Here is a 13585-nt window from a genome sequence, read left to right as displayed (position 1 = left end):
AAACTGTAAATGTTATTGTATTGTAGTCTGTGCTTGGCATATATAATGAGTGTGTGTATATATGTGTGTGTGTATATATATATTAATTTCCTACAATAACATGTTTTTTTAACTTTGTCAACATCTCATCTGCTTGTATTTCCAGTTTTTTTGTCACTGTAAGTGATACATTATTCTCTATTGATTTATCAAATTACAAACCCCCTTCTCAAAACACTAACAAAGATGCATTCTCATCCAATTACAAACCAAGATGAATCCCCCTTTCTCAAAAAACTAATAAAGATGCATTCTCATCCAATTACAAACCAAGATGAATCTCTCTACTCAGAACACTAACAAAGATGCATTCTCATCAATTACAAACAAAGAATCCCCCTTTCTCAAAAAACTAATAAAGATGCATTCTCATCCAATTACAAACCAAGATGAATCTCTCTTCTCAAAACACTAACAAAGATGCATTCTCATCAATTACAAACAAAGATGAATCCCCCTTTCTCAAAAAACTAATAAAGATGCATTCTCATCCAATTACAAACCAAGATGAATCTCTCTTCTCAAAACACTAACAAAGATGCATTCTCATCAAATTACAAACCAAGATGAATCCCCCTTTCTCAAAAAACTAACAAAGATGCATTCTCATCAAATTACAAACCAAGATGAATCTCTCTTCTCAGAACACTAACAAAGATGCATTCTCATCAAATTACAAACCAAGATGAATCTCTCTTCTCAAAACACTAACAAAGATGCATTCTCATCAATTACAAACAAAGATGAATCCCCCTTTCTCAAAAAACTAACAAAGATGCATTCTCATCAAATTACAAACCAAGATGGCGGTGGTATGGTCTAGGATTGTTAAAAGGGGCGGCACTTCCGGTAAAATACAAATATGATTGGTTTAAAAGAGTAGCCAGTTAAAGTTCAAAATACTGCATTCTGATTGGCTACTTGAGAGAATGGTGCCACTTAATATGGTTATTGACTACTTCCACCACATAGGGAGCACAGAGTTGCTGCTGAACCTCTGCAAACTTTACCTGCAACCCAAGTTCAGTTCTCACTTCCTTCAATACTAAAGACACCCTGCTAGTAAGATTTTGTGAATCCCTTAAATGTCTTTGATTTGATTAATTTTACTCATTTCATTATTATTTTTTTGCTGCAGCTACTCAGCAGAACCCCCGTGTCTGATGCCAGGGATAGTGTGAAGATGGAATCTGTCCCCATTAAAGAGGAGCTCCCTGAGCTTGAACTCGTCCCCATTAGACTGGTTTTCTCCGGATTGCCTTCCCTCCCCATGAAACAGGAGATGCCATGTGACAGCATCAAGTCAGAGGTGCCTGGTATTAAAGATGAGAGCAATGAACTGGAGATCCCCCAGACAGCAGGACCAGGTCCCATAAAAGAAGAGGTGCTGGAAATGGTATGTATGAAATATATTGTATTGTGTAGATGCCATTAACCTAGTAATGATGTCAAACCCACAAACTTTGCTGCTTTCCTTTGTGCTGTTAACATGCAGAGATGTGTTTCTTAAGTGCCGTCCTCATCAAAAAATGAATAGACTCTCCTCTGTGAGAAATCCGTTTTCAAGCCGGCTCCAGCCTGGAAAGGACCTGGTGTTTGAGGATCCCATTTCTTTACTTCAATGCCTCATTTATAGGTGATGGATATTATTTATCACACGTAAGCACTTCATTTCTCTGGCAGGTTTGTCATTGCTCTCCATAATTGCAATCTTTTTAAATAATGCTAAAATCAAATCTCTTCTACAGTACATTTTTTAAAGTTTGCATTCTGTCTGTCTTGCTGCTTGTCTGTGTTCTCTCTGTGTCTTTCTGTATGTTTGTCTAATGAGGTAAAACACAAAAAATCAAAACTCGAATTGGCTCTCGGTATTGGCCAAGACAATCTTATCAGGACATCTTTAATTTCTTTTCCTTTTTTTGAAGTATGAAAACTTGTCTGGATATTAACACTGGAGGTGAAAATTGCATGAATGTTACTCCGCAACAACATGCAGGGACTGAGAACTTCATCTTTTTAAAAACCCCAGATAGCCGCTCTTTTTAAACAGCTTTCATAGCATTTTGAATCATTTTTCATTTTCTTCTTGCAGCAGCCACTAAGCAGAAGCATGTGTGATGCCATGGACAGTGTGAAGACTGAATCTGACCCGATTAAAGAGGAGCTCCCTGAACTTGAAGTGGTTCCCATTACACTGTTATCTGCACTGGCTTCCCTCCCCATTAAACAGGAGCTCTGTGAGATCATGCCATGCAGTGGCATCAAGCCAGAGGGGTGTGCTGGGATTAAAGCTGAACCCAGTGAATTGGAGATCTGCCAGACAGAAGAACCCGTTTCCTTGAAAGCAGCCCCCCCTGCGCTGGGTCCTGTACGCCTGCGGGCGTGTAGCGTGGTGCTGAAGAGAATCTGCCTGAGAGTGCAGGGCGCTGGAGCAGAAGCCAGCTCTCCCAACAGCATGCGAGGATGTGGAAAGGAAGACGGGGGGAGCTCCCATTCAGAGTGCAGTCCAGCAGGTGAGTAACTCTGAGTAGCTGTGATGACGTCATTCTACTGTGTCATATTATCCACAGCAGGACTGAGAGGCAGGGAGCAGATGGGTTATGCTACAAGCTACTTAATATCACTCCTGTTAATGTCGCACTCCCATTATCATTCAATTACATTGTCCCCAGTATGATTACTGTTATTTTCTTAGATGCCCTTACATTATTTTTACATACAATTACCCTTTTTGTACTGCTGGGTTTTTACTTGAGCAATCTATGTAAAGTACCTTGTTCAAGGGTACAATAGCAGTGTCCCCCATCTCGGATTGAACCCACAACCCTCCAGTGAACAGTCCAGAGCCCTGCTGCCCTATAGTGTGATGTAAGTCAATGGAAACGGAGTCCTGTTTAATCACTTCTTGGTCCGGTCACTGCAGGTAGAAACCTTTTTTATTGACTAACCATAATCGAATTTAACAAAAAACACTCAGTTCAACTATTTGCCTTATCAAAGCTGTTGAATGATTTGAAAGAGATGGATATTTCAGGTTCTGTATGAAAATGAATAGAACTTGAAATCTAATCAACTACTTATGAGCTGAAAAATAGTTTAAAAATGTGATTGACCAAATTGTAAGTTCACTTGAGTGTTCATTTAAGTAACTGAGAGCTCAGTTGGAACAAAACCCAGCAGACACAAGGGGTCCCCAGGACCAGGCTGTGAACCACTGCTTTAGAAGTGAAGAAAGGTCACTGTTTTTTGTGACTAAAAGCATTGACATGTGAATTGTAAAAGATAATCAGAACAATTAGAATATGAACACCTGTGAAGTGAGACCATGGCCATGTTTACATGCAGAAAGTGAAAAACGGGGTCCCTTTTAACTTGCTCTCTTTTGCTAATGACTTCCCTACAGTGCCGTTTGCATGAGAGTTAATTTTATCGAGAGAAATTGTCCTTCCAAATGCAAACGACCCCAAGCCGAAATACCACAGAATGAGCTGAAGCATAGTACTGAGTGACAAGTGAACTCGTTATAAATTTGATGTGGCACAGTGATGAGACCATTGAAAGGAGATAAAATACTGTCGCTGGGTTTGTTTCCTTGATTTTTAACTGAAGAGATTCATGTTTATTTTTTGTTGGTTTAGCAATAACAGACTTATGAATGTGAACAGACCTTGAATGTGTGTGTAGGTTGCCACAGAATGGTCATCTTTGGATTGGAAATGATCGTTCTGTAATGTTGTTCCTAATGAACAGACACAATTTCACTGGAATACTTGAATGAAGAGCTTAAACAGTCACATTGTCAACAGTCATTAATGCAGTTGTTTTGGTTTTAATCAGTGACTTCAAAGCTTCTGAAGGATATCTCCTGGATTGGGCTGTTTCAGAGAGCTTTTCAATCCTCAGCAACCCACTGCCCTGCCCAGTGCTGGTGGTTTGCTATGTTTTCTGAAGTGAACCCACCTCCTGCACCAGTTGAGCAATGGAAAGTACATCCCTTTTTCCCCTCTGTAGGCCTGTGAGTTTTAGGTTTGCTGTTTTTTGCGAGCCACCTTGGTATTTTGAACATCCTCTATTATTAAAGCAAACCTTTCCAAGTATAGACTTCTCATTAATACACAGGGGATTTGCATTGTCTGTTTGCTTATGTGGCGTCTAATGCGTTTGTGACATTTACGAGAGCAGCGCAGCGCCATGTGGGATATCGAGCTTTCTTAAACAGAACTGGGTCACTGCTAATAAAAAGGGGATCGCTAGTCTTGTACATCTGAGTTTTAGAATCGCACTGAAGGGCCGTTCCGCTGTAAAGCAGACATGACTAATAATAAAAAAAAAAAATTCTAACGAATTAGAATTTTGTATTTTGATTATAAAAAAGAATGTATTCTTATTTGAGTTTATTTAGATATATGTAATTATTATTATTATTACTGTTTCTAGATTGGTATGTGCTCCTTTTCTATGCACTGCGCCCTCAAGTGGTAGTTTTGTTTATAGCTAATGACGCTATTTTAGAATTCGGTTTTGAAAGTAAATGAGTTTTTGTAAGCGGAGGAGCGAATACAGTTTTTGACCGTTGATACCGTTTGATACGTATATAGATTAATAACAAGACTGTATACATAGAAATCATAATGACACTATCCTTCAGTCCTTTTACATTCTTAAAGGATATAAAGACATAATGATAAGAAAATAGTTACACTGAAGAATATTCGTTTGTGCTTGGATGGAGTTCCTGGCACGAGACATATTGCTGTATTTTAAGGGTTCTCCACTCGTCTGACTATTATTGGATGTAAGTAAAGACAAGCTTATTGTTTTCTGAAGATTGGGAAGTCTGTACGCTGGAATTATTCTTTAAGTTAAGAGTTGGAAGTGATGTGTGGAGCACAGTGACTGGATGACGAGTCGTAATGTTTAGGATACCTAGCTTACAAAAACGAACAAGTGGTAAAATTTACTAAAATTCCAAGTATTTACTATCCCAAGGGTTCAATATTAATCGGAAGGCAAGCTAAGGATTCAAAACAGTGAAAAAAAATTGAATTCTGTCAACATTGATATCCATTGCCTAAATATCCTAAGAGACATCGGCCCAGACCAAATCAAAACCTGCGTAAGCTGCTCATCTCACTTTATAGAAACAGTGTTTAACAGCATTTATAGCAGTTTGTTTTTTAAAGTGTGATTAGCAGATTGTGCAGGTTTTGGTTTGGTCTGGGCCATGTTCTGCTTTATTTTGACAGTTGAAAGTATGCTTGTTAAAATGTAGGTATGCTTGTTTGAAGATCAGTTAGTTGGTTCTCAACCTGTTTAACATGGTGGGCCTCATATGCAGCTCTCTGTTGTGTGGGCTGTACTTATTACTCACTACCCACACAATAGTACTTATTACCTGTGTCTCAAAACAAAATGTTATCTATTATCTCAGCAGTGCCATACAAATCAATATAATACCTCTCATTGCTACACTGGCAAATGTCGACCAAGGGCATTTAAAATGAGCTGTTAAAATTGAACTTCTGCTTACTCTCCTAATATCTGTGAAGGTATTCATAAAAAGAAGCCAAGTTAGAAACAACAGTTGTGTTAATCCTGGCCCCAGCACCATTCCAGTTGTGCCTATTTGCTTGATGCTTGACAAGATCGGGGGGGGGGGGGGGTTATAACATTCTGCCACCCAGCTGCTTTAGCCTGCCACCCTGGAGACTGAAAATTCCTGGGGGGGAACCCTGTATCATTCATGTGTAATTGTTTGGTGGTAGTTAAGTGAGAGATTGCATTTTAGTGTCTTTATTTAGCTCATGTTTTTGCCTACATGTGTTTTATTTATTTATGTATTTATTGCTTTTGTTTTATTCTTTGTATATTGTGGTTACAGAAGTTTGTGTTTGTTGTAAACTAGAAACCTATTTAAACATACTGAAAGACAAGTTCAACAATATATAGCTTTCAACCATTTCTTATGACAAAACGGGTACAATCTGGAACAAAAGAGATGATAATCTGTACATTTCCTGATTTCTTTTACTCATGGCTTTCCTATTGGCTGAAGTATAATGCTGGCTCCAGAAATCCGCCTGCTGTAATTGCAACCTCCCTGGTGGAGACTACGCTACAGTTCTGTGTTTGCTAATAACCCAATGTAGAAAAAGGTTATGAAACAACAAAATGAGGAAGATACAATTGCAGCATTCCCTACTTGAAACAGCCTGACTTTCTCTCCTGTTTGTATTTTCCAGGTTCCAGAATAGCAGCTAAAGCAAGGGCGAGCAGTGACTGTGGGAATGGTGTCACCAAGTCAGGAGGTTTTAGAATACTCCAGCGAACGCGCAGAGGAAAGAAACCGTATCTCTGCTCTGACTGTGGGAAGAGTTTCAGTTGGTCAGAAAACCTTGCAACACACCAGCGAACTCACACAGGAGAGAAACCATTTCACTGCTCTGACTGTGGGAAGAGGTTTAGTCATTCAGCAACCCTTGTAATACACCAGCAAATTCATACAGGAGAAAAACCGTATCGCTGTTCTGAATGTGGGAAAGGGTTCAGTCACTTGGGAGATCTTGTAAAACACTGCCGTGTTCACACAGGAGAGAAACCGTATCAGTGTTCTGACTGTGGGATGAGGTTTAATCAGTCAGGACACCTTAAAACACACCAGCGAACACTCACAGGAGAGAAACCATATCGCTCTGACTGTGGGCAGAGTTTCAGTCGGTCAGGAAACCTTGCATCTCACCAGCGAATTCACACAGGAGAGAAACCATATCACTGTTCTGACTGTGGGAAGAGGTTTAGTCATTCAGCAGCCCTTGATTTCCATTACACGAGAGTAGATGTTAAAACTTCATGCTGATTTGAACTCGGCTCTCGCCAAGATAAGCACCAACTAAGACGTAGCTTTACAGTAAACTAATGTGATCCATATGCGTCTCCATCCATTTACGTTTCCTTCCATATGATGATGTAGATATCCTTCTGTCTGGTGTTAATGGCTGAAGTGTAATGCTGGCTCCAGGGATTAGCTTATTTTGCCTCCCTGGCGCATCAGCACACACAACGGCTGCGATGCTGGCTCCGGGGATCAACCAAAGTGCGGCCTCCCCAGCGCATCAGCATGACAACCGTCTGGATTGAGCTAAGTAGGGTACATCTCTGGGGTTTTCAAGTGGGCACCTTCCATCCTCAGTGTTTCGTCGACTAGCCCACGACACCTCAAGAGGGCTCGACGGTGATTCTGGCGTCCCAGCATCACCCCCCTCCGTCCCCCACTCAACTCAGCCCAGCTTACTTACCTGTCCCCAGCCAGAATCTTTCCGTCTCAACCACAGCCAGTTGCTGCTCCTCTCTGCTGCTTCAGATAAGTTCTTCACTGTGCGACGCAACTCTTGGCCACTGAATCCGACGTCTCTGAGAAACCGGGTTGTAGAGTGTGCCACAAATCCTCGACAACCCACTTCCACTGGGTAAACCCGAACTCTCCATCCTCGCTGTTCCGCTTCAGTGGCTAGTTGAGCATACCGCAGTTTCTTCCTCTCATACGCCTCATCTACAGCGTCCTCCCATGGCACTGTTAACTCTACCAGGTGAACAAGGCGTGCTGATCCAGACCACAAGACAATATCTGGTCGAAGGTTAGTGGTGGCAATCTCAGGTGGAAAAATAAGCCGTTGACCAACATCTGCCAGCATATTCCAGTCTCTAGCAGCTTCCAGTTGTCCTGGGCGAGGATTGGTTTTAACACCTTTTCTTGGTGGTTGCTCTCCTGGGCGGAGGAATGTTGTCTTTTGTGTGTAATGTTTTGATGGAACAGGTGGCAACTTATTGGTCATGTTACGCTTGTCTTCCAATGCTAAGGCCAAACATCGCAGCACTTGGTCATGGCGCCAAGTAAACCGTCCTTGGCTAAGAGCCACCTTACATCCTGTCAAAATGTGCCTTAATGTTGCAGGTGATGAACACAAAGGACATGAGGGATCCTCTCCTACCCAGAGGTTTAGGTTCTGTGGTGATGGGAGAACATCATATGTTGACCTGATGAGGAAACTGATCCTGCTCTGTTCCATTGACCATAGGTCTTGCCAGCCAATCTTGCGTTGTTCCACACTCTCCCATCTCATCCATTCTCCCTGTTTGGCCTGGGAAATGGCCTTTATACACCTCATCCTCTCCTCCTGCTTTTGCACCTCGTTGACTACCAGCTTCCTTCTTTGAGCTGGGGCCGCCTTGTGCCATGTAGGAGGAGTTGAACTGAAACCAAGACCCCCTCTTCCATGCTGAACTTGCCCCATGATATCACCAATTCGAAGGGCAGCCTTTGCATCTTCCACAGCTTTCTTTGCCGCCCACTTTCTTCCAGTTTTCAACACAGGTGCTGCCTCCCTTACGCATATATCGCGTGACTCTACTAATGTCATTTCCAGTCTGACCTTGGCGCACTTAAACTCCTCGGTTAGAGCAGAGACTGGTAGCTGCAGTATTCCTTTACCATAAAGTCCCACTCTGCTGAGGCAGCGTGGAACTCCCAACCATTTCCTGATGTATGAACTGATTAAAGCTTCCAGCTTCTCTACTGTTGTCAAAGAAACCTCGTACACAGTCAGTGGCCACAGCAACCTCGGCAGTAGACCAAACTGAAAGCACCAGAGTTTTAGTTTACCTGGTAGAGCGCAGCTGTCTATGCTCTTCAACCCTTCCACTGCTTGTTGTCTAACTTCTCCCACACGAACTGTGTCCTTTAGATCCCCGTCGTACCATCTCCCAAGACTCTTCACTGGCTTCTCAGATACTGTTGGTATTGCCTCACCATTAATGAAGAATGTTTTATCTACTACTTTGCCTTTAATTATAGAGATGCTCCTTGATTTAGTGGGCTTGAATTGCATTCGTGCCCATTCAATGTTATTGGTTAATTTGCCCAATAATCGATTAGTGCAGGCTACTGTTGTAGTCATGGTTGTCATGTCATCCATGTATGCTCGAATTGGTGGTAGTCGCATTCCAGAAGCCAAGCGCTCTCCTCCTACTACCCATTTTGATGCCCTAATGATTACTTCCATTGCCATGGTAAAAGCCAGTGGAGAAATGGTGCATCCTGCCATTATTCCAACCTCTAGGCATTGCCATGTAGTGCTGAATTCTGAAGTTGAAAAACTGAATTGCAAATCTCCAAAATAGGCTTTCACTAAATTTGTTATTGTCATCGGTACACTGAAAAAATCAAATGCTGCCCAAAGTAGTTCATGTGGCACTGAACCATATGCATTAGCCAAATCCAGGAATGTCACATGGAGCTCCTTCCTCTCCTTTTTAGCTGATTGAATTTGTTGCCAGATCACATTGATGTGTTCTAAGCAACCTGGGAAACCTGGAATGCCCGCTTTTTGTATTGAAGTGTCAATGAAGCAGTTCTTTAATAGGTAAGCTGACAATCTCTGAGCAATAATGCTGAAGAAAATCTTGCCTTCTACATTTAATAGGGAAATGGGACGAAACTGACTGATGCTTGTAGAATCTTTTTCTTTAGGTATAAAGACTCCACCTGCTCGGCGCCATGCTCTTGGTACAACCTGTTTTTCCCATGCCACTTTCATCAATTTCCACAGAATTCGTAGAACTCCTGAAGCACTCTTGTACACTCTGTACGGAACTCCATTAGGCCCTGGAGATGATGAAGCCCTTGCTTTTTTCACAGCTTGCTCTATTTCTTTCCACTTAGGTGCACAGTCCTCCATTTGGTATTCTGGTGGATTGATAGGTGGGATGTCTGACGGAATTGACATAGGCTCCTGCCTTTTTGAATCTGTATGTGTTTCCTCCAAATATCTCTCCAGCTCAACCTTAGATGCTTTTAGTGTGCCATTCTTCTCACTGGTGAATAACTTCTTTACAAATTTGAATGGGTCTTTATAAAAGTTAGCTCTCGCACGCTCCTTCTTTTTGTAGCGTTTCCGTAGGCGCTCAGCTCTGCGCAATGTTGCAAGCTTATCTTTTATGACCCTTTGTAAGAGATTGAGTCCCTCCTTCTGACTTTGTTCTGCTCTTCTCCATTGGTTCCTCAGCTGTCTCCTTTCTCTAACTAAGCGTTCAATCTCCTGCTGCCGTCTAGACTTTCCAGGAATAGTTTGTACTTTTTCCTTCCTTTTTTCAACTCCAAACCTCTCACTTCCATATGCGTAGATGATGTCCCCAAATTTATCCAGCTTCTTTTCAACTGTTCCACTTAATCTTTCCAATGCAACGCAGAGATCTGTGTTTACTGTGTCCCATGCAGTTTTCTCACAAGCTCTTGGCCATTTAACTCCAGGCTTGTGCCCATTGAGGTTCTTTTCTCTCTTATGCTGGTTTGTCTGACCGGGTTCACAAGGATCATTAGGTTCATCACTAACTGTGTCCATGCAAGTCCTCCTCACATCTATGACAGGGGTGCTGATATCCTGCGAACTGTGGTTTGCTTCCTGTCGCTGGATTTCATTCGACTGACTTGACTGACTTCGTAAGAAGTACTGATCAATGCAAGGCCCTTGTCCCTTCTCCCTCAAGCATTTCATTCTCCCTTGATGAATCTTCAAACCCCTGGCCGTTGTCGCCTTGCTCCAGCCGCAGACACAAACCTGGAGTTCCATGTCTTTGTTAACTGCAGATCTTGAACTAGTCTTTTGTGAAGTACTCTCCATACTCATATCCGTTTCCGTTCCTAAGTCGTTAACCGTGTTGTCCAACGTTGAGTCATCTTCCGCCCCCGCTCTCGCAGACTCTAGGGGTATTTTTCTCTTTAATTTCTTAGAAGCCTTGGGCGGGTGTCTCCAGCATCCTGTAAACACAGAGCTGGATACTGCCGACAAGGGTAGCTAACCCTTACCAGCCCCAATGGGGTCTCTTTCCTCCTGTCAGCTGTCTCTCCAGGCTGTCACAAGGTCTTTCCCTTGTTGCCAGCTGCACTATTCACAGCAGTCACTGGACGTATCCAGATCTTCATGATTTCCATTACACGAGAGTAGATGTTAAAACTTCATGCTGATTTGAACTCGGCTCTCGCCAAGATAAGCACCAACTAAGACGTAGCTTTACAGTAAACTAATGTGATCCATATGCGTCTCCATCCATTTACGTTTCCTTCCATATGATGATGTAGATATCCTTCTGTCTGGTGTTAATGGCTGAAGTGTAATGCTGGCTCCAGGGATTAGCTTATTTTGCCTCCCTGGCGCATCAGCACACACAACGGCTGCGATGCTGGCTCCGGGGATCAACCAAAGTGCGGCCTCCCCAGCGCATCAGCATGACAACCGTCTGGATTGAGCTAAGTAGGGTACATCTCTGGGGTTTTCAAGTGGGCACCTTCCATCCTCAGTGTTTCGTCGACTAGCCCACGACACCTCAAGAGGGCTCGACGGTGATTCTGGCGTCCCAGCATCACCCCCCTCCGTCCCCCACTCAACTCAGCCCAGCTTACTTACCTGTCCCCAGCCAGAATCTTTCCGTCTCAACCACAGCCAGTTGCTGCTCCTCTCTGCTGCTTCAGATAAGTTCTTCACTGTGCGACGCAACTCTTGGCCACTGAATCCGACGTCTCTGAGAAACCGGGTTGTAGAGTGTGCCACAAATCCTCGACAACCCACTTCCACTGGGTAAACCCGAACTCTCCATCCTCGCTGTTCCGCTTCAGTGGCTAGTTGAGCATACCGCAGTTTCTTCCTCTCATACGCCTCATCTACAGCGTCCTCCCATGGCACTGTTAACTCTACCAGGTGAACAAGGCGTGCTGATCCAGACCACAAGACAATATCTGGTCGAAGGTTAGTGGTGGCAATCTCAGGTGGAAAAATAAGCCGTTGACCAACATCTGCCAGCATATTCCAGTCTCTAGCAGCTTCCAGTTGTCCTGGGCGAGGATTGGTTTTAACACCTTTTCTTGGTGGTTGCTCTCCTGGGCGGAGGAATGTTGTCTTTTGTGTGTAATGTTTTGATGGAACAGGTGGCAACTTATTGGTCATGTTACGCTTGTAATACACCATCGAATTCACACTGGAGAGAAACCATATCAGTGTTCAGACTGTGGGATGAGGTTTAATCAGTCAGGACACCTTAAAACACACCAGCGAACACACACAGGAGAGAAACCATATCGCTGTGACTGTGGGAAGACGTTCAGTTCATCAACAAACCTTGTATCACACCAGCGAATTCACACAGGAGACAAACCATATCACTGCTCAGACTGTAAGAAGAGTTTCATTCAGTCAGGAGATCTTGTAAAACACCAGCGTGTTCACACAGGAGAGAAACCATATCACTGTTCTGATTGTGGGAAGGGTTTCAGTTCGTCGGGATACCTTGTTGTTCACAAACGACTTCACACAGGAGAGAAACCATATGGCTGTTCTGATTGTGGGACGAGGTTTAATCAGTCAGGACACCTTAAAACACACCAGCGAACTCACACAGGAGTGAAGACGTATCACTGTTCTGATTGTGGGAAGAGTTACAGTGATTCAAGAGACTTTGTAAAACACCAGCGAATTCACACATGATAAAAAATGCATTGCTGCTCTGACTGTGGGAAGAGTTTCTATAAGTCACGACACCTTGTAAGACACGAGTGAATGCAAGAGAGAAACCAAAAAAAAACACCTTTAGATTTCAGTGATGTTCCGTATGAAATAACTTTGGTCTGTTTTGGTCAGAAGAGCCAGCTTCTGTTTCATTGTCACAGAGCTGCCTAGTGTGGGTGCCTGAGCTGTGGAGACAGACCCTGCCAAAAATCTTTAACCCTTTGAGTAGTACGAATGTACCGGTACGTCATTGAATTAATGGTCTCCAGGGAGTATGAATGTACTGGTACGTTATGCAAATTTTGAGCTTTTGAATTTGAATTTTGAACGACAATTACTGGGTCTACAAAACTGCTGATAATCTGATATTGTAACACTAGGTGTCTGTAACACCTTGTAATGGTCTCTTGCGTCATCTGCCAGATACTGACAGAATTACACACACCAAACCCAGTCAAAAAATGTCCACAATGTCTGGAAAACGGTGGGAAATGCTCTGTGGGAAAGAAGTACGAGAAATTATACTGAATTCCGATTTAAATTCTTCTACTGAATCAGGCGTTAGTGAAAATATCAGTGAAGAATATTTACCTTCCTCGAGTGGCCCAAGCTCAGACAATGTGACAGGGATCACTGAGCTACATTTTCCTCACTGCCTTCACCCTCACCACGTGTTTACCCGGACGTGTTGTTGATCCTGATCGTTGTTTATTGAGTACCTGTTACTTTTGTCAAAACCTTTCGCTATGACAAAATAACGATTCATCTTTATTTGTTTTGTTTATTTACTATAAGAAATAGTTGTTTACATATTTTCATTGTGTAATAAATTGCTAATAGGCCTACCAACAGATGTGTCGATGTGAGGAGTGTAAATATGAGAAATAAAAAAAAAAACTCACTCCAGTGGGCCCATCCAAACATTCTAAAACTTACTACTCAAAGGGTTCATTCATATATTTAGGAAAAGTCAAAAACTGGCTGTGGCAGCA

At 42.7% G+C, this 13585-nt stretch overlaps 1 protein-coding gene across 2 annotated transcripts; it reads left to right on the top strand.

The window, feature by feature from the left end:
• The first annotated feature begins 829 nt into the window (after positions 1 to 829).
• LOC131720933 (zinc finger protein 135-like) lies at positions 830 to 7449 on the top strand. Of its 2 annotated transcripts, none has more exons than XM_059013468.1 (3): positions 830 to 1435; positions 2135 to 2552; positions 6282 to 7449. In XM_059013468.1, the coding sequence occupies exons 1-3, from the start codon at positions 1223 to 1225 to the stop codon at positions 6893 to 6895; spliced, it is 1245 nt and encodes a 414-aa protein (XP_058869451.1). In that variant the 5' UTR covers positions 830 to 1222; the 3' UTR covers positions 6896 to 7449. The 2 variants fall into 2 exon arrangements, with proteins under 2 accessions (XP_058869451.1, XP_058869450.1); XM_059013467.1 differs by having other exon boundaries at positions 836 to 1435; positions 2132 to 2552.
• The last annotated feature ends 6136 nt before the right edge of the window (positions 7450 to 13585 follow it).

The sequence above is a fragment of the Acipenser ruthenus genome, chromosome 45, assembly GCF_902713425.1.
Source record: "Acipenser ruthenus chromosome 45, fAciRut3.2 maternal haplotype, whole genome shotgun sequence".
NCBI classification, from domain to species: Eukaryota; Metazoa; Chordata; class Actinopteri; order Acipenseriformes; family Acipenseridae; genus Acipenser; species Acipenser ruthenus.
Note: the sequence above shows the minus strand (reverse complement) of the source record. Positions and strands in the feature narration are given on the sequence as shown.